Below are 21,431 nucleotides of genomic sequence, written 5' to 3' on the forward strand. Positions count from 1 at the left end.
TTCTATTTTTATTTATTCATCAGCCAAGTGTCAAGGATGCAGAAACAAGCTGGTAAAGTGACAGCCTGCTTTGCTTGTTCTCAACTCCTCCGCCCCCCTTAGTTGGGGTGTAGGCGATGAACAAGGTGGTGTGTCAGGCTGTTTAAAAAAAAAAGGTAATTTTATAAGTTTGGCAACCACCATCAGCTCTATTAAAAGGGTACAGTTTGCTTTTATAAACTAACAGCTATCCAACCTTGTCTGCAATTCTAAACAGCAAATACAGTTGGCAGATTAACTTTAAGAATAAATTGACAATTGAATGTTGCTATTCTCTAGATAAAGTGACACTTTCCCATGAACACTGACAATGTTCATCCAGTGACAAACAATGTAAGCACACTCTCCACAGGACAGAGTGGTAATGCACAGTTGTCAATTTATTCATTCATTTCCAAAAACAAAAACCTATAAAATTGTATACTGCAAAGACCTAGGAAAAGAACCCAGCATTGTGATTTCATGAGGAACACCTACATTTCCGAAAATAGGAATGTTCTGATAGCTAACAGCTCCTATTCAGAGGAACTGCATTACAGTGCAAACAACTGCTTTAATTCCACCAACATTGAGTATATGTAACTAAGTATGTGGAATAGGATATATAGTAGATATAGGGACTACATAATGCCAACAAGTGAACTTTTTATACACGGACACATTTATTGTAATGTTTTTCAAAGTGTGACAAATATCTTTGTGACTATTAGACAGTTGTTACCACAGCTAATGAGATCCATTATAGCAACACATTATTGTTTAATATTTCTGATTTAAAAAAAAATATATATATTACCCCAACCTGCCACAAATCTTTTAGAAGAACAGGCGAACATAGAAAAAGAAAAGACTTCTTTAAGAGGGGGACATATCACCTCTTCTGCAAATTATGTAAACTTAGAAGATCTAAGTCAGTCATTGGTGAGACATTTACCCCAGTGGAAAGATTAAAGGTGCAAGAACGGATACGTGAGCTCAAGAAAGGACTGGGATTTTATCATTTTCCTCTCTAGTGCGAAAGGAAGACTAAATACCTTTTTTCTTGTCCCGTTTATGCTTTAGCTGTGCTGGTAGAGCTCTTAGTCTGGCTAGAGCCTGCTCTCGGTGGTTCATAAAATTAGGACCAGGAAATACAAAAGGGCCTGAGGAGAGACATTTTGCACATGCATGGGAAAAACTCAAAATGAAAACAAACTGTAAAGGAAAAATGAACAAAAAAAATGGAAAGCAATGAAAGTAGAATATTTTATATTATTCCATGGATTAACGCACCAAATAAACTATTACAGTGATGTGACACTATAAACATTGACTTTTCTAATAAATGTCCCTAATAGGTAAATAGTTAAGTGTACTACTACTTTGAACTGCAAATATTTATGAGTTTCGTGTGCAATCAACTTTTAAGAACTCAGATTGCCACCTTTAAACTCAATTATACAATTCTGAAACGAAAGTGTATTACATAAAAATAAAAAAGGTGAATATAACTCGACACACCGAGATGACAAAACACATTATGGCAACTGATACTATGCAGAATGTAGTACTAGTTTACATACAAAATAAGGCAATATGTAGACTATAAAATCCTTGGCAGAGCAAACATTTTCACTATAACAAAACAGTAGCAAAAAAAAAATGAAAAAAAACACACGATAATGAATAATGGAGAAGACGTATACCAGATAAATATGACATTGCAGGGGGGAGAGAAATGAGCGAGTTAGAGATACCCAGTCACAGAGCACATGACTAGCAGAATGTCTATTTATGCACCTAATAAAAATCCACTATGGTTAATGCCATAAAGAAAAAAAAAATCCCGGAATCTAGCCTATTTACTGTGGTGTAGGACAATTACTGCTTTGTGTACATGCATAATATGTTCTTTGCTGATTGGCTGAAGCAGATGCCAAAGCAAAGATTTTCAAAATGTCTACCTAATTGGGTTTTTACAATTTGGTCCACATAGAACACACTATACAGTCATGGCCGTAAGTGTTGGCACCCCTGGAATTTTTCTAGAAAATGAAGTATTTCTCACAGAAAAGGATTGCAGTAACACATGTTTTGCTATACATATGTTTATTCCCTTTGTGTTGGAACTAAACCAAAAAAAGGGAGGAAAAAAAGCTAATTGGACATAATGTCACACCAAACTCCAAAAATGGGCAGGACAAAATTACTGGCACCCTTTCAAAATTGTGGAACAATAAGATTGTATCAAGCATGTGATGCTCCTTTAAACTCACCTGGGGCAAGTAACAGGTGTGGGCAATATAAAAATCACACCTGAAAGCAGAAAAAAAGGAGAGAAGTTCACTTCATCTTTGCATTGTGTGTGCGCCACACTAAGCATGGACAACAGAAAGAGGAGAAGAGAATTGCCTGAGGACTTGAGAACCAAAATTGTGGAAAAATATCACTCTCAAGGTTACAAGTCCATCTCCAGAGATCTAGATTTGCCTTTGTCCACAGTGCGCAACATTATCAAGAAGTTTGCAACCCATGACACTGTAGCTAATCTCCCTGTGCGTGGACGGAAGAGGAAAATTGACAAAAGGTGTCAACGCAGGATAGTCCGGATGGTGGATAAGCAGCCCCAAACAAGTTCCAAAGATAATCAAGCTGTCCTGCCGGCTCAGGGAGCATCAGTGTCCGTGCAAACTATCCGTCGACATTTAAATGAAGTGAAACGCTATGGCAGGAGACCCAGGAGGACCCCACTGCTGACACAGGCATAAAAAAGCAAAACTACATTTTGCCAAAATGAACTTGAGTAAGCCAAAATCCTTCTAGGAAAAAGTCTTGTGGACAGATAGGATCAAGATAGAGCTTTTTGGTAAAGCACATCATTCTACTGTTTACTGAAAATGGAATGAGGCCTACAAAGAAAAGAACACAGTACCTACATTGAAATATGGTGGAGGTTCAATGATGTTTTGGGGTCGTTTTGCTGCCTCTGGCACTGGGTTGGGTGCCTTGAATGTGCGCAAGGCATCATGAAATATGAGGATTACCAATGGATTTTGGGTCGCACTGTACAGCCCAGTGTCAGAAAGCTGGGTTTGCATCCGAGATCTTGGGTCTTCCAGCAGGACAATGACCCCAAACATATGTCAAAAGCACCCAGAAATGGATGGCAACAAAGTGCTGGAGAGTTCTGAAGTGGCCAGCAATGAGTAAAGATCTAAATCCCATTGAACACCTGTGGAGAGATCTTAAAATTGCTGTTGGGAAAAAGACGCCTTCCAGTAAGAGACCTGGAGCAGTTTGCAAAGGAAGAGTGGTCCCACATTCCGGCTGAGAGATGTAAGAAGCTTTTTGATGGTTATAGGAAGCGATTGTTTTCAGTTATTTTTTCCAAAGGGTGTGCAACCAAATATTAGACAATGTCACACCAATATTAACCCCTTAAGGACCAAGCCCATTTTGGCCTTCAGGACCAGAGCGTTTTTTGCACATCTGACCACTGTGACTTTAAACATTAATAACTCTGGAATGCTTTTAGTTATTCTGATTCAGAGATTGTTTTTTCGTGACATATTCTACTTTAACATGGTGGTAAAATTTTGTGGTAACTTGCATCCTTTCCTTGTGAAAAATCCTAAAATGTGATGAAAAATTTGAAAATTTAGCATTTTTCTAACTTTGAAGCTCTCTGCTTGTAAGGAAAATGTATATTACAAATAAAAAAAAATTTTATTCACATATACAATATGTCTACTTTATGTTTGCATCATAAGAGTGACGAGTTTTTACTTTTGGAAGACACCAGAGGGCTTCAAAGTTCAGCAGCAATTTTCCAATTTTTCACAAAATTTTCAAACTCACTATTTTTCAGGGACCAGTTCAGGTTTGAAGTGGATTTGAAGGGTCTTCATATTAGAAATACCCCACAAAAGACCCCATTATAAAAACTGCACCCCCCAAAGTATTCAAAATGACATTCAGTCATCATTTTAACCCTTTAGGTGTTTCACAGGAATAGAAGCAAAGTGAAGGAGAAAATTCACAATCTTCATTTTTTACACTCGCATGTTCTTGTAAACCCTATTTTTGAATTTTTACAAGGGGTAAAAGGAGAAAATGTAAACTTATATTTGTAGCCCAATTTCTCTTGAGTAAGCACATACCTCATATGTCTATGTAAAGTGTTCGGCGGGCGCAGTAGAGGGCTCAGAAGGGAAAGAGCGACAAGGGGATTTTGGAAAGTACATTTTTCTGAAATGGTTTTTGGGGGGCATGTTGCATTTAGGAAGCCCCTATGGTGCCAGAACAGCAAAAAACCCTCACATGGCATACCATTTTGGAAACTAGACCCCTTAAGGAACATAAGGAATAAAGTGAGCCTTAATACCCCACAGGTGTTTCACAACGTTTGCATATGTAAAAAAAATATTTTTTTTTCACAAAAATGTGTGTTTCCCCCCAAATTTCACATTTTTTCCAAGGGTTAATAGCAGGAAATACCCTCCAATATTTGTAACCCCTTCTCTTCTGAGTATGGAGGTACCCCATAAGTTGACCTGAAGTACACTACGGGCGAACTACAATGCTCAGAAGAGAAGGAGTCAAATTTGGCTTTTTGAGAGCAAATTTGGCTCGGGGGGCATGTCGCATTTAGGAAGCCCCTATGGTGCCAGAACAGCAAAAAAAAAAAAACCACATGGCATACCATTTTGGAAACTAGACCCCTTGAGGAACGTAACAAGGGGTACAGTGAGCATTTGCCCCCCACTGGTGTCTGACAGATCTTTGGAACAGTGGGCTGTACAAGTTTTCATTTTCACGGACCACTGTTCCAAAGATCCGTCAGACACCTGTGGGGGGTAAATTCTCACTGTACCCCTCATTACATTCCGTGAGGGGTGTCGTTTCCGAAATGGGGTCACATGTGGGGTTTTTTTTTTTTTGCGTTTGTCAAAACCGCTGTAACAATCAGCCACCCCTGTGCAAATCACCTCAAATGTACATGGTGCGCTCTCCCTTCTGGGCCTTGTTGTGCGCCCCCAGAGCACTTTGCGCCCACATATGGAGTATCTCCGTAGTCGGGAGAAATTGCGTTAAAAATTTTGGGGGGCTTTTTTCCCTTTTACCTCTTGTGAAAATGTAAAGTATAGGGCAACATCAGCATGTTAGTGTAAAAAATGAAAAATTTTTACACTAACATTCTGGTGTAGACCCCAACATTTCCTTTTCATGAAGGGTTAAAGAAGAAAATACCCCCCAAACCTTGTAACGCAATTTCTCCCGAGTACGGCGATACCCCATATGTGACCCTTAACTGTTGCCTTGAAATACGACAGGGCTCCAAAGTGAGAGCGCCATGTGCATTTGAGGCCTAAATTAGGGATTTGCATAGGGGTGGACATAGGGGTATTCTACCCCAGTGATTCCCAAACAGGGTGCCTCCAGCTGTTGCCAAACTCCCAGCATGCGTGGACAGTCAACGGCTGTCAGGCAATACTGGGAGTTGTTGTTTTTCAACAGCTGGAGGCTCTGCTTTGGAAACAGTGGTGTACCGGACGTTCTTATTGGGGGAGGGGGGCTGTGTAGGGGTATGTGTATATGTAGTGTTTTTAACTTTTTATTTTATTTTGTGTAGGTGTAGTGTAGTGTTTTTAGGGTACAGTCACATGGGCGGTGGATTACAGCGAGTTTCCCAGCGCAAAATTTGCTGCATCTCAAACTTGCAGCGAGAAGCCCACTGTAAAAGCCTCACCCATGTGAATGTACCCTGTACATTCACAGGGAGGGACATTCACAGGGGGGGGGGGGGGTTAGTGCATGCTGGGAGTTATAGTTTTGCAACAGCTGGAGGCACACAGGTTAGGAAACACTGAGTTAGAAACAGACAATGTTTCCCAACCAGTGTGTCTCCAGTTGTTGCAAAACTACAACTCCCAGCATGCCCAGACAGCTGAAGGGCATGCTGGGAGTTGTAGTTCAGCAACATCTGAAGGGCCAGATGTTGCTGAACTAAAACTCCCAGCATGCCTGGACAGTCAGTGCATACTGGGAGTTGTAGTTTTGCAACAGCTGGAAGAGCACAGATTGGAGACCATTATACAATGGTCTCCAAACTGGGGCCCTCCAGATGTTGCAAAACTAAAACTCCCAGCATGCCCAGACAGCCAAAGGCTGTCTAGGCATGCTGGGAGTTGTAGTTTTCAGACTCCTAGAAGCAGCAGTGAAGATCTTCACTGCTGCTTCTGAGGACCATGTACTCACCTGCCGGTCCCGTCGCTGCTCGTCCACGTGGCCGGTCCCGCGCTGCTCCTCGGTCCCGCCACTGGGTCGGGTAAGGCCGCTGGTCCCCGCGTGTTCCCCCACCTATGCCGCGAGCCCCCGCAGCCATCGTCCCCCGTTCTGCCCGACTTCCAGAGGCGGGCAGTGTGGGGAATCTGAACTTTCACCCTAGATCACTGTGATTGGTCCACAGGGACCAATCACAGTGATCGCTGACCAGGACCATCAATGGATGGTCCTGGGGGTGAAGCAGAAGTTGTCCCCTGCTGGAAACAGCGGGACTTCTGCCATTTAACCCGTGCGATGCTGCACATCGCCAGGTTAACTGAATGTCATTTATAAACGTCGGGATGCGCGAACGCACTGCACAACCCGGCGTTTATATAGGACATTCTGCGGGAAGGGGTTAAAATGAGTTTGGTGTGACATTATGTCTTATTTGCTTTTTTTCCTCCCTATTTTGGTTGAGTTCCAATACACACAATGGGGGAGATTTATGAAAACCTGTGTAGAGGAAGAGTGGTGCAGTTGCCCATAGCAACCAGATGGCTTCTATAATTTTTTCACAGGCCTATTTAAAAATAAAAGAAGCGATCTGATTGGTTGCTATGGGCAACTGCACCACTCTTCTACACAGATTTTCATAAATCTCCCCCAATGGGAATAAACATGTGTATAGCAAAACATGTGTTACTGCAATCCTTTTCTGCAAGAAATACTTCATTTTCTAGAAAAATTTCAGGGGTGCAAACATTTACGGCCATGACTGTATCTAAAGATATTAATTTACTAAAGAATACTAAAGTAAAAAAAAATACAGGTCAAATCTCTACTGTGTGAAATAAGCCTACACAGCAGCCACCAAGAATAAGCAGGATATAATTTAGAGTTTAACCTATGGCTCCAGTATCAATTATTGAAGTCTGAATGGAGCCTTTGGAAAAGCCATTGGCCTGCCGCATAAAAGGCATCAGTTATGTCCTGGTTAAGGGATCTCCGTAAATAAAATAAGAGGAGTAGCAGTTAGCCCCTATTAATACATATTCTAATCTCCGAGAACTCCAACTGGACACTCGCCTCAATTCTTCTTTTTAAACTAAAAGAAATAAACTTACATTCAACTCCTAAACATGACCTGACCATGTAAGAGACATCAACAGGCAAGGTTTCCCTTTACTTTGGGCTGTCAAATGAAACTACATTTAGCATACAAACTATGATCTTTAGTTTAAGATTGTTAAGTACAATCCTTTACTATGCATTTACTAAGTTTACCCTTCACTGATGTTTTATAAGAGAAGTGCACTTTACACTGGCACATTTTAACAGGTGGGTAGAATTTTTTTTTACTACTTTATGACATGGATTTAGAGCATTCGTTGGCTAAATAATACTGGGTATTATTGTGCAATAGGTAGCAGGATGGCCTGTATACTGCTCACAAGTTACAGGCTTATAGAAAACCTTATAAATGTGTATTAATACAATAATCACAGAACATTTTCATTCAAATATATCTTACCATGCAGATGTTTATTTTGCAACCTTGTTAGTTCTATACTTTACCAATAATAGCATTTAACACTACCATTGCTCAATTTTAAAAAATTACTTTCCATTATCCACCTACTTATTGGTAAGACTATTAAGAAATTAAGATTTCTAGTGGCTTCACGAAGCATTAAAACAAGCTGGTAGGGTTTCCTTAAAGGGAATGCGTCACCTATATATATTTTTTTTCTCTGATTAAAGAAACATTTTTTTTAAATAAAAAAAATTACAATACGGAAAATATTTTATTTTATTTAGTTTTTGTACATTATGGGGGCTGCCATCTTGCCTGAGCTGTTTTTTACAGCTGGACTCAAGGGCATTGGGGACAATGGACAGAAGCTATTCCATGCAGATGAATTGCGGATGTTATAAGGCATTCTATGTGACCTTTTTGCAGGTCATTCTACAGGGAAGGAGAGGTTGCTCTCAGAGCAATAGCTATTGTGTGTGTCTCGTCACTGGTGTCACCTTTCACTATACTCCAGCCTGTGCTGAGAAGAAAGGCATAACCGAGGAATGATCTGTACACAACAGGTAATCTCAGCCTAATTTTATGCCTAGTGGCTAAAATGAAAAGTGCAAGATTTCAGGATTATTATAAAACATAGTAAAATGGCAAATTATAAAAATCACCCCCTAAAAATTTAGATTTAAACAATAGATAATTTTCTGCTGACACATTCCCTTTAAGTCAAGAACTAGTGTATGCCAATACACTCGTGAAGGCAGGGAACCAAGTTTCTGGTGTACGAGTTTAGGACACCAAAAGGGGCAAAAACGGTTGTCCAGTATTAGTAATAAAAGGCTGATACCTTTCACAAATCGCACCACACCTACACGCAGGTTGTTGTATTGTAGAACAATTTAACAGCACTCAGCTCCAATACTTAATAGAAAGGTGTGCAGCTGTTTTTGAAAGGGAGAAAAAACTTTTTTCTCCCTCAATTTACAACCCATTTAAAGGGGTACTCCGCCCCTAGACATCTTATCCCCTATCCAAAGGATAGGGGATAAGATGTCAGATCGCCGCGGTCCCGCTGCTGGGGAGCCCTGGGATCCCCGCTGCGGCACCGGGCTCTCATTACAGCACAGAGCGAGTTCGCTCTGTGCGTAATGACGGGCGATACGGGGGACGGAGCAGTGTGACATCATGGCTCCGCCCCTTGTGACATCATGGTCCGTCCCCTTAATTAAAGTCTATGGGAGGGGGAGTGACGACCACCACGCCCCCTTCCCATAGACTTGTATTGAAAGGGGCGGGCCGTGACGTCACGAGGGGCAGGGCCGTGACGTAATGATGCTCCGGCCCCTGCATTGCCAGTCATTACATGCAGAGCGAACTCACTCTGTGCTGTAATGATAGCGCAGTGCCGCAGCAGGGATCCCGGGGCTCCCCAGCAGCGGGACCGCGGCGATCTGACATCTTATCCCCTATCCTTTGGATATGGGATAAGATGTCTAGAGGCGGAGTACCCCTTTAAGGCTCTGGCGTTTTATTTTCTTCATCAGTAGTACAAAACCCAAAAATAAATGGAAAAATCTGCACTAATCCTAAATTCCTCACCTGACTGACATTGATAATACTCTGGTTTGCCGCTGGTCTTTTTCTTTTCCAGAGAGCACTAATACTAACCTCTGCAGTGATTTCAGTGAAGTTTACTGCTAAATAGGTCACTGCTACTACTAGAAATATATTGACAGTGTAAGTTCTACTAGTATGTTGCAATTTTAGTTTTCATAAACTGTGGTAGGTGGAATACCTTAGAATATTTATAAAAGGATTTGTATCTTCAAATAAAAGTATTTACAGAGGTAATCACCAAATAGTGCTGCATAAGAATACTATACCCCTAGATATCGCTTTGCTTGCAAAACAGTAATTCATTGTTGTTTGGAGTTGTACGTACAGTTATCTACAAAGCTCAATGCAAATACTTCACAACTATTACCAGTTTTCAGGACAATCGCCATACCTAAATTTCCATTTGGTTTATTATTTCCTAAAAGAAGAATAAGATAAAATAAAATGTAACGTAAAAAAAATGAATATGAAGCAAAATGGTATTTTGCATGAATAAGTAAAAAATTAAAAAATATAAAATCTGACATTTACGACTTTTTGCTTTACATTGCTCTGAAATGTTTTAATTAAAATATCAAATTAACAAGCACATTTACCTCTTCCTTCATCTATTCTGTGTCTTCGGTTAACCCTTTGTCTTTTGTCTTCTTGTCGTAATTGAAGGTGCTCATCGATGTTAACACCTGGAACAGGGACAGCTGAAACAATTCAAAATAATAGAATATTCACATATGTAGCACCATTTGGTAATGTTGTCAGTGGATGAAAACCTTGAATAGGCAACAGCTGTGGAAGTGGCCTGATTTGTTGAGTTCTTAAATTGATCTACCACTAATGACACGTGGATATATTTCTGTGATTATGCTAATCTACAAGGGCACATGCACTGAAAACTGCCTGACTTCAGAGTTTACATGTTTTGATCTTTGTAGAGTAACCTAACTATAGGATGCTTTACCGTAAGGCTAGGTTCACACTGTGGAATCTCCTGCTGGGAAAAGTAGAACAAAAAAAAAAATACACAATTCATATCTATTCACATTATAATAACTACACTAATGAATGATTGTTCGTTAGATGTATGTAAATGGTGCATTCATTTTTATGTTATACTTTTAATGATTGTTACCATTTAAATGGATGTTGGTACATCACCTGATATGACTCACTAATCGCCCATTGTGTAGAAAAACATGTTGCATTGTGGTTCAATAGAGAGTACCATCCTTATCCGAGTGTGGAGTTCCGTTCAGCTCTAGAGATTCCTGCTTATGTGTTTAAAGTATCCTCCCTGTGTACCTTATCCTCAAGATAGGCCATCAATATATTGCATGAGTCTGATGATCAGCAACCAGCTGTTTGAAGGGGACACTTCAAATTTTAGTCCATGTTCACACATCCAGAAAATGTGTGTGCAGAAATTCCGGAGACTGTCAGCACTAAGAGCACACAGGAATACGCCGTCTCATAGACTGCTATGCCTTCTGTGCGGAGTCAGCAGAAAGAATGGACAGGTTCTTTCTGCGGACACAGAAATCTGTGTCCACAGTGCAGCAGAATCCCATTGAAATATCCGGTGGAATTCCACACAGAAATTCCAGATGTGTGAACATGGCCTCACATATTCTTTTGCTTGTATCATCATACTGTTATTTGAAACCGTGCCGGGTCCTGCTGCATTGTCTCATTCAAGTCAACAGGACAATGCTGCAGTAACTTCTACTGCCACTACTAAATCAAACAAAGCTGCAAGTATAATCACTTGAAAAACTAAAGAGGCTACAGCACAGGTGCCCCTTCAAACATTTGATTGGCAGGAATGCCAGCAGTCGACCCATGCTCATCCAATATTCATGGCCTATCCTGAGATTAGTGCAATAACTTTAAAAAGTTCAGATGACCCCTTTAACCCCTTAAGGACTGAGCCCATTTTGGCCTTAAGGACTCAGACAATTAAATTTTTACGTTTTCGTTTTTTCCTCCTCGCCTTCTAAAAATCATAACTTTTATATTTTCATCCACAGACTAGTGTGAGGGCTTGTTTTTTGCGCGACCAGTTGTCCTTTGTAATGACATCACTCATTATATCATAAAATGTATGGCGCAACAAAAAAAAACTATTTTTGTGGGGAAATTAAAAAGAAAAACGCAATTTTGCTAATTTTGGAAGGTTTCGTTTTCACGCCATACAATTTATGGTAAAAATGACATGTGTTCTTTATTCTGAGGGTCAATACGATTAAAATGATACCCATTATTACATACTTTTCTATTATTGTTGTGCTTAAAAAAAAAAATCACAAACTTTTTAACCAAATTAGTACGTTTATAATCCCTTTATTTTGATGACCTCTAACTTTTATTTTTCTGTATAAGCGGCGGTGTGAGGGCTCATTTTTTGCGCCATGATCTGTACTTTTTTTTGATACGACATTTGCATGTAAAAAACTTAATACTTTTTTATAATTTTTTTTTAATAAAATGTATTAAAAAAGTAGCAATTTTAGACTATTTTTTTTGTTCACGCCGTTCACCGTACGGGATCATTAACATTTTATTTTAATAGTTCGGACATTTACGCACGCGGCGATACCAAATATGTCTATAAAATAAATTTTTTTACGCTTTTTGGGGGGTAAAATAGGAAAAAACGGACGTTTTACTTTTTTATTGGGGGAGGGGATTTTTCACTTTTTTTTTTACTTTTACATTTTTTTTTTTACACTTGAATAGTCCCCATAGGGGACTATTCATAGCAATACCATGATTGCCAATACTGATCTGTTCTATGTATAGGACATAGAACAGATCAGTGTTATCAGCGATCTTCTGCTCTGGTCTGCTCGATCACAGACCAGAGCAGGAGACGCCGGGAGCCGGAAGGTGAGGGGACCTCCGTGCGGCGTTCTGAATGATCGGATCCCCGCAGCAGGCGATCCAATCATTCATTGAAGTCGCGCACTGCCGCAGATGCCGGGATCTGTATTGATCCCAGCACCTGAGGGGTTAACGGCGGACGCCCGCGAGATCGCGGGCGTCGGCCATTGCCGGCGGGTCCCTAGCTGCAATCAGCAGCCGGGATCAGCCGCGCATGACACGGGCATCGCTCCGATGCCCGCAGTTATGCACAGGACGTAAATGTACGTCCTGGTGCGTTAAGTACCACCGCACCAGGACGTACATTTACGTCCTGCGTCCTTAAGGGGGTTAAGCCAGAGCAAAGTTTTGCACTGTACATAAATATAAAGATCATACTGGTTTTATTTTTCCATCTTACTATAACCTATTTAAAGAAAGTAGTCAAGAAAGTACAGATTTTGAAATAAGAAATTAAATTTCACACCTTTACCTAGGAGGAGATCCAAAGGAATCATCTCCTTCACTGCATCTAGGATTCCTCTTTGTCGTGCATCATGGCCATCCAATTCTCTAGCACATGCCTTGCAACACCCACACACTGCACAGCCAGACTCTCCAGAGCCACAACCACAAACTCTAGATTAAAAAAAGATCAAAGGACCTCATTTAGTGAAGAAATCATTTTAATTTAATGTCTTCCATCCAGTTAATATTTTTGGTCACCTACCCGCCTGGAACGCGGTCTGGCCTTCCACTGCTAACACAGCTGGCTCCATATCCTGTACAGTCTCCACAAACTGTGCAAACCATGCAATGCTCTAACTTCCACTTGTGCATTCGAGGTGGACACATAACAGATTTCTCATCCTTCTCGTCCAATTCCTCTTCAAGGTCTTCGTCCATCGCAGTAGCCATATTTTCAACACCAAATCCTATTATACATGAAAATCAAGTTATGGAACTGACTGCCAATTTTTTTTTTGCTAAATATGCAATGTTTATTTTGTCCTATTTTCCATGTTTTCTCTTTCATATGGTTAAGTCCAGTGAACCTCCAGTTTGGAGCCACATTACATATAAATTATATATTAGGAAACTGCATAATTAGAAATTCCATAATACTTGAAAGCAATACTGTTAATTGCTTTTTACATATACACACACATGTCAAAAGTGAAGATTAGTTGGGGTCTCAGTACCGAGACCCCCACCAATCGATAGTTCTAGCCTGATGAAGTGCAAAGCAGCACACAAACTTCCCAGCTCAGAGCTCTAAGCAGGAGAATGGCTACATAGACTATAATGCAGCCCAACAGGGCAACGATCCAGGAAGTAAAGTGCGCTGCTGCGTTCTTCACCTGGCTATAAGTTATTGGAGGGGGTCTCAGTACAGAGAACGCAATTGATCCTAAAACACAAAAGTGGATCCACCCTTTAAGCACTATATGATATGATTGTATCTCTGGCACAAACATCCTCAGTAGATGTGTATAAGGCAGTTGTACCTCTCACTAGCCCTTGAAGGCAGCAAACACATCCTCAACCAAAAACAAGCTCCTCACTGTTGCCAGGAATGCACTGCACAAAGAGGATACAGGGACAGGACTTGTGCAGCCACACTGCCGATACATTTAGCTCACTGCTCTGTCTGCCCTGTTCCTGGCCGTGTTGGTGGCTTTACAGTCTCCTCAACTGAAGATACAATATCATGGAGCCGGCGTTACAGTTATCAAACAGTATGTTACCCGTAAGAGGGAAAATTATGGTTAGTGGAGTGGTTGACCGAGATGGGCTAAATGTGGAACATTTCACAACATTTTCTGTATGTAAATTTTCAGTCAACCACTCCAGACCATAATTTTCTCCCCTTATAAGTAACATGCGGTATGATTTAGTACCAAAACAGATCAATTACAGGTAACTCATAAGGGTTGTCCCCCAGCCCTATTCGCATAAAGGGAAAGATATGTCAATCATGGTTGGTGGACCCCTTTCCCAGTGCAAAAATACAACTTACTCTGAAACGGTACAGCCATTTAAAGAAAAACCACAGATCTCTGTAATAAGGAAGCCTGCTTTATATACACTTTTCCAGTTTATATTTTCATTTTTATAAAATTCACCAAACAGAAAATAAGTAAAGTAGCACACGTGGACAAGAACACATAAATAAGTCATTCCATAAAGGAGCCAATGTATGTAAAACAAACAAATCAAGTAATGTTAGCAGTTCAAGTTTCCTGCACATGTATTTCTACAGCAATAAAGAAAATGAGTGGACAAGAGGGAGCCAAGTATTTTGCAGAAAGATAAAGAGGACAAAGTGTTACAACTTGAGAGGATCCTATTGTAGCAAAATAGTGAACTCAAACCTTTTCTTAGGGATCCATGCTATACCACTCTGTACCTAAAAGGTCAAACAATATCAGCCATATCCTGCACAGAATAACGCATTACTATAAGATATGAGATATTGGCATTTGCACATCAGGTGTCTCAGACAACTGGTCAAACAGTGCTACTAAGTGAATTATATCGACCAATGGTGGGACAAATGGGGTCCAGTTTTAGGGAGCCTGAGCCTGTGGAAAAAGATGGCTTGTGGCAGCAATGGAACGGTCACCTTCCAATGCAAGAGATTAGTATATGCTAACATAACACAAGCAGTCTTACACTACATGCCAAAAAGTTTGTAAGAGGTGGGTAACATTTGGGGCAGACAGTTATAATGCTGCATGAGCCAACTTAAAATACAGATCACGCAACCTTTCATCTAGACACACCACAAGCCACCCGAACAATATTCAAGATCTCTGGATCCAGTGGGACAAAGTTCCAAAGATTGCATGATTGCAAAGAGTGTAAAGCATTGTACTGAAGTGTGATGACATCCTATGCAGACCCAGACCCAATGACATCCAGGGAGTTCCAGTGTTTGTTTTCTCCTGGATAATTTTCTTTTTCCCCCTCGAGCATTATTTTATGACAGTATAATGAAAAAACTAAATAAAATAAAAAAAATTTTTAGTTCAATACCTTTTCCAGCTTGGCTTAGAGCTCCAGTGTCTCTTCCACATTGTCCTTTGTTATTTACTCCAAATGTCCATACTTCACCCTTCTTGGACAGAACACATGTATGGGCTTTTCCCATAGCTACTTGAGTAACAAAGTGCCCTTTCAGGTCAGTAACCAAATCTGTACAATGAAATGAAAATCAATGACAACTTTTTTTTTGTTTTTAAACACATTTCTACATGATTGTCTTTTCTATATAAATGACACATTGCTAAATAATGGACACATTCCATAATTTTTTCTTGATTTTTCTTAGTTCACACCACATTTGGCAATTACATTAGACCAGATGTATAATTATATATATATATATAAGGATCCAGGTTTAAAGTGTCCAAAGTTTACAACTGGTCACATACCGTTTGATACAAAGATAAGGAGCAATAGCTACTGAAAAATCTCTCTATTGATAAACACTTACAGGAAAATAGAAGGATTTAAAATAAAGTTGGTGAGCAGTGTGGCTATATTAATACAATCTGCTGTAATATTCCAACAATATATATGTAGTACATAAATGGGGGGATACCAGATTAATCCATGAATCACTACTAACTCAGTCAGTGCACCTTACCTTGTTAAATGAGAGTTGTGGGACCAAACAAGTCTCAAAATTAAGGTGCCTGACTATATAGTAATTATAGAGTGCTAGACTGGATTCACTTACCCCTTTGCAAAGTTCCACTGCTGCCTGCCCCATTTATGTACTACATATATATTGTTGGAATATTACAGCAGATTGTATTAATATAGCCACACTGCTTACCAACTTGATTTTAAGTCATTTTCCTGTATGGGTTTAGTATCAATAGAGATATTTTTCAGTAGCTATTGCTACTTATCTTTGTATCACATAGTCCTTTTGGAGCTATACTGCATATTTAATGTTTGAGACCCTAGCACCCTTTCAACATGCACAATTAGTGATTAAAATGGGGCTCTATAGTTGGGGTGCATTATTTTGTTTATTTATTTGGTCACATACCAAACTTATTAGCATCATAATACGGTTGCACTTTTCATAACTCAAAACCTCAAAAGTAAAATATATTGTCAGGAAGCGGCATTAGGGCCCTGTTCTTTTCTGGCAGCCTCCCCGTCTCTGGCTGGGAGCACATGGTGAGTGAGCTTTTTACTTCTGTTCACACTGGTTTGCGCTGTGCATTGTCCATTGCTGCCCTGGCACTGTGTCTGTGGGGAGGCGTGGCCCAGGGACTGGTTTCAGTGGCATTGGGGCTGCTCTGTCAGTGGGTCATTCCCCGGTGGGCACTGGTGGTCACCACTCAGTGCTGCGCCATTTTATGTTAGGGATGTTAGGGACCCGCTACTTACAGGTGGCCGTGAGGTGGCTAGCGGGCTTGCACTTCATGATCATATAGTACACTTACAACCTGTTAGTTTAATAAATGTTGCTGAGACGCATTAGATCAAGGTGCATGTTGTGGATGTGCGTCTGTTTTTTTTCTCTAGTTGAATTCACAAAGTTAAATATGTAAGGCTCAGTTAACATCTCATTTGAAGATATAGGTCATTAATGTACACACTGGGAGTCATAGTGTATGCCTTTCCTTTGTTTTTTCATTAGAATTTGTAGCAAAATTTGTACACAAAAATTCCTTGTTTTTGTAATAGAACTCCATTTTAACAACCAGCATTAGAGACCTTCTAAATCTATATTAAAACTTAGCCTTTATTGAAAACCCTAAACTAGAACAAGACCTCTAATGAATTGAATACAAATCTATAGGTCTCATCTTCTGGACCCTTAATTTTCAGTATTAGGTGCATCGATACATGCTCATATTGTTCAGAGCTGACGATTAATCTTGCAGTACTCCTTGCTGGCCGGCATTTATCATTGTAGGTTTAAGTGAAGCTTTTTTTCTGCACTTTTTTTTGTGTGCTGGTAATGTGAAGGAGCACCACATTTATTAAATGATCGCAGAACATTTGATACATTTTGTGCAGGTCACATTTTCTGAAATTTCTCTCTTCACATACACCACAAAGCTGAGCTAAGTCCGAGCTGGTGTAGTTTTAGAGTGGCTTTGCGCCTTTTCGCCAGTTCATAAAACCCTTCCATATCATGTGTATTGCCAAAATCAGTGGAGTGAAAAATCAGCAGAAATGTGTAAACCAAAAGGCGCAAATAAACCCTGCTTGTGCCTTTTTTGAGCTTTTTGTAGACACAAAAAACTGTCTAAAGACATGATAAGTGTCAGCCGCTGTCCCCAACATTCCTTATGCCAGTCATTGTAATTCACACTAGCATTAAGTCACACAGTCTAATGACCCATTGAGACCAGCATGAGCTGGGAGGCTTGGTGTAAGCAGTTTTTAATCAGAATCTCTTGTTATAAAGTATTGATAGGCTGCAGCTACAGAATATCAGTACTGATGCAGCAGACTTCGTGCCAATGTGAGGCAGTGACTAGAACATACAACCCTTCCTGACAGGTCATGTTAATTTACATGGTGCAGATGGCAAGGGGTGAAAGTGTTACTATCATACAAAACTTTTTACAGGTCACAGGTACATGTCAAATGTTTCAATCCATCTGGGTTTCCCCCCCCCCCCCCACGTATGTCTAGATACAACAGGGTAAAGAGCTACAGAAGAAGAGCTACCTTAGACTAATGAGCCAGTCACCCACAATCAGACAAATGCTGCTTCAGCACTCTTCACCCTGATATAATTAGGGATTGTGGGTGTCTGTGCAGAGACCCCAATCTATCAAAACTTTTGACATGTCCATGTAACAACTCAAAAGTTTTGTACGATAGAAGCACTTTATATTCCCTGCCCAAGGTGTTGATATTAAGCGAGAACGGCACATGTATTCTCACTGAAAAAAATCAGGGCACACAGTAGCTTCATCTCTACAGCTGTTTAGTAGTAGTTTATTTATACCAAATTATGCAGCCATTTACAAATTTATTGGAACAACTAAAGGACAAATATTAGACATAATATTTCACATTAAATATTTAAAACAAGAGGAATGAGAGACTGTTTTGACATATAGTGGTATCCCATTCCATCAGAGAAGGAGTTTCTTAGCCCTGTTTCCAGAACTTATTTCTCATATCCTGAATGAGCTACTAAACTCCTATGGCCAGAAAAATAAACGTTTACTTGGTCAATTCAGATTAGAAGACTATCCAGGACAGGAGTGATAAAGGCAGCAAATACAGTTATGACTTATGGTTAATTCATACATTCTGACATGCGGGGTGTGCATTGACTGTCTTTGCCTAAGGCAGCACAAAGCCCAAACACACAACTGGGTTTAGACCACTGTGCTGCTTGACAAATCTGCTCAAGGAAGGTTGCAAACCTCTCAGGCCATGGGACTGCTACTACCCTGTAAAGTGTGATTTAAAACAAAAACATTCAGGCGCTAATTTATTTAGGACTAAGTTTCTGGCAATAGTTGACACTTCTTGCCTTACTAGGTCTATGAAATTGTACCAGTAGATTAGGTTATCCCTGGTCTGGTAGCATCCAGATTGCAGAAAAAGGTAGGTCTCACATCCATATTATTGAATGGCCATGATTAAGAGTTATACAGTAGCTCAAAACGCTTTGGCATTTCACTATCATTTTTAGTGACATGTCATTTTTCATTATTGTTTTATATGGCTTAAAATAAACTTCTATTGTTTAACTGCCTTATACTGGAAGCCGGATACCTACTACATTTTCTATTGGACATCTGCCAGGAGGGGAGTGGCCCTTTGTTTGCATGCTTCTGGACCCTTAGGGTGCATTCACACTTGAATTCTCCTCTTAGAAATAATTAACATCTGTTTTGCCATTGACATCAATGACTTCATCGACTTACAGTATTTCCGAGAGCATACACCTGTACCTCATATCCATTTTACCCTTGCTTGAGTCAGTAGTGCCGACCTCTATACCTACTTTGTTTCCTGTTTGCATGGACTTGAGCTTTGGAGTGCCTGAGCACACAGTGGACTAACTGCACGTTTGAGAGGTTGGATCCAGGAATGGAGGAAGAATTAACTACAGCTGTAGAGACTCTGCTTCAAGTGAGTCAACCAGGCTTTGTGCATGGTCGGGAGGGAGCAGAGGAGTTTTTCACTCAGTGTAACTCCAAGGATGAACTACAAATACTTCGTGCTCGTGCTCTCGTTATCAGAAAAAGAAATTAAGCTTTTCTGGACAGTCAATTCACTGCAATCCTATTGCAACAGTGAGAGGGCCCAGCGCGGTCTGACATTGTACAAGGACATCTCACAGTTCTTTGATGATCAGGAATTCCTTGAACAGTTGAGAGATCTACATAAGGAACATGCTTTAAAACTCACGATAATTTTATCCCGTACTGAAAAGGAGTAGGCCAATGTGACCACGGACCTCCTGAAATCCAAAATGGAGTTTGGGTCCACCCTTAAAGGGGTACTCCTGTGGAAAAAACTTTTTTTCTTTTAAATCAACTGGTGCCAGAAAGTTAAACAGATTTGTAAATTACTTCTATTAAAAAAAATCTTAATCCTTCCACTACTTTTTAGGGGCTATATACTACAGAGGAAATGCTTATCTTTTTAGATTTCTCTGATGTCATGACCTAAGTGCTCTCTGATGACCTCTACTGTCCATTTTACGAATTGTCCAGAGTAGGAGAAAATCCCAATAGCAAACATATGCTGCTCTGGACAGTTCCTAAAATGGACAGCAGAGAGCACTGTGGTCATGACAGAGAAATCTAAAAAGATAAGCATTTCCTCTGTAGTATATAGCCCCTAAAAAGTACAGGAAGGATTAAGATTTTGTAAAAAAAAAAAAAAAAAAAAAAAAAAGGTTTTCCACAAGAGTACCTCTTTGAACATCTTGAGAAAAGATTAATACCTGTGCAATCAGAATTAAAGGATCGAAAGACAGACAAGTTCCTAAGGGACAAAATGGATTACGATACTGGTAAAGTGTTTGACTGGCAACCTAGAAGACCCAGGAGGAATCGACGCATGAGTGTAACTACGAGGAAGTCTGACTACTGGACCACAGATTCTGGCTCTGATTTTAGTGGTGGAGGAGACAGATGACCCCACTAGCTCTAGGACTGCAACATTTCCATTTGGTCGCATGACTGAAGGTGGTAGTGTCCCTTTAGGCAAAGAACACACCAGGTACTGGAAAAAACTAAAAGGAGGTGTGAAACGGAAGCAGGTTACCTGGGGAAAATAGGTCTCCCTGCCACTGAAAACACCACACTTTTAAGTACCAACGTCCTTAATCTCACTAATATTTCATTGAGCCCTGAATGTCTTTCGTTATTAACTAGAGGTCTTAATTACGGTTTGGCTAACAAATTTGATCCTGTTCGCTTTCAGATAGATTTACACAAAGCCGTTAGACAGAACAACTTATACAGATTTTTTGCAGTGAAAGGCCAGGTTAATGATTCAACCCATTTGAGTTGAGAAATATCGTATTTATCGACGTATAACACGCACTTTTAAAACTTAAATTTAAGGCAAAAGGCCTGCGTGTTATACGCCAATAAATCATCTGGTCACTGATTTAAAGCGGCCGCAGCAGCGGCTGCTTGTTAAGTATTAGCAGCACGGCCACTTTAAATCAGTGACCAGCGGCGTCTCCTCCCCGCTCTGCTGTATCTGTATCGGCAATTACCTTGCCGATAAGCCGATAATGCCCCGCCCCTTTAAATCAATGCTCTGCAGCGGTGTCGAGGGGGGATAAATAGCCGATAACTTATACCGGAATATCGGTATAAGTTATCGGCTATCGGCCCTAACCTCCACCGATTATCGGTATCGGCCCTAAAAAAAACGATATCGGTCGATCCCTACTTTAAAGTAAAACTGTCACTTGTTTTCTACCGCACTATCCACAGGTACTGGTGGATAGTGCGGGAGACGCTGATTAAAATGAGCCCTACCTTGTCCGGATCTGCGCCGCCGTTCTCCCGCAATTGTAGTTTTATTATGTGTTTAAATCGTCCTGTAACTGGCCCTGACGTCAGCACCGCTTATGAATATTCATCCCCCCTCCTTCCAGTTCTCCCTCTCTTTGCTGCTCCAA

General features: G+C 40.3%; 1 protein-coding gene across 19 annotated transcripts in view; it reads right to left on the reverse strand.

The window, feature by feature from the left end:
• Nucleotides 1-21,431, reverse strand: part of MYCBP2 (MYC binding protein 2) — a 318,664-nt gene that overhangs the window by 224,924 nt on the left and 72,309 nt on the right. For 10 of the 19 annotated variants that reach the window (XM_056555562.1, XM_056555558.1, XM_056555550.1 and 7 more), the window contains exons 14-19: nt 15,326-15,484; nt 13,017-13,221; nt 12,774-12,925; nt 10,027-10,128; nt 9,822-9,848; nt 1,074-1,181 (exon numbers count right to left, since the gene is read on the reverse strand). In XM_056555562.1, the coding sequence (XP_056411537.1) occupies nt 1,074-1,181; nt 9,822-9,848; nt 10,027-10,128; nt 12,774-12,925; nt 13,017-13,221; nt 15,326-15,484 (753 nt within the window). The remainder of the gene's footprint in view (nt 1-1,073; nt 1,182-9,821; nt 9,849-10,026; nt 10,129-12,773; nt 12,926-13,016; nt 13,222-15,325; nt 15,485-21,431) is intronic. The other 9 variants (XM_056555563.1, XM_056555546.1, XM_056555564.1 and 6 more) reach the window with 7 other exon arrangements.

This window comes from Hyla sarda, chromosome 2 (assembly GCF_029499605.1).
Source record: "Hyla sarda isolate aHylSar1 chromosome 2, aHylSar1.hap1, whole genome shotgun sequence".
In the NCBI taxonomy this organism is placed as follows: Eukaryota; Metazoa; Chordata; class Amphibia; order Anura; family Hylidae; genus Hyla; species Hyla sarda.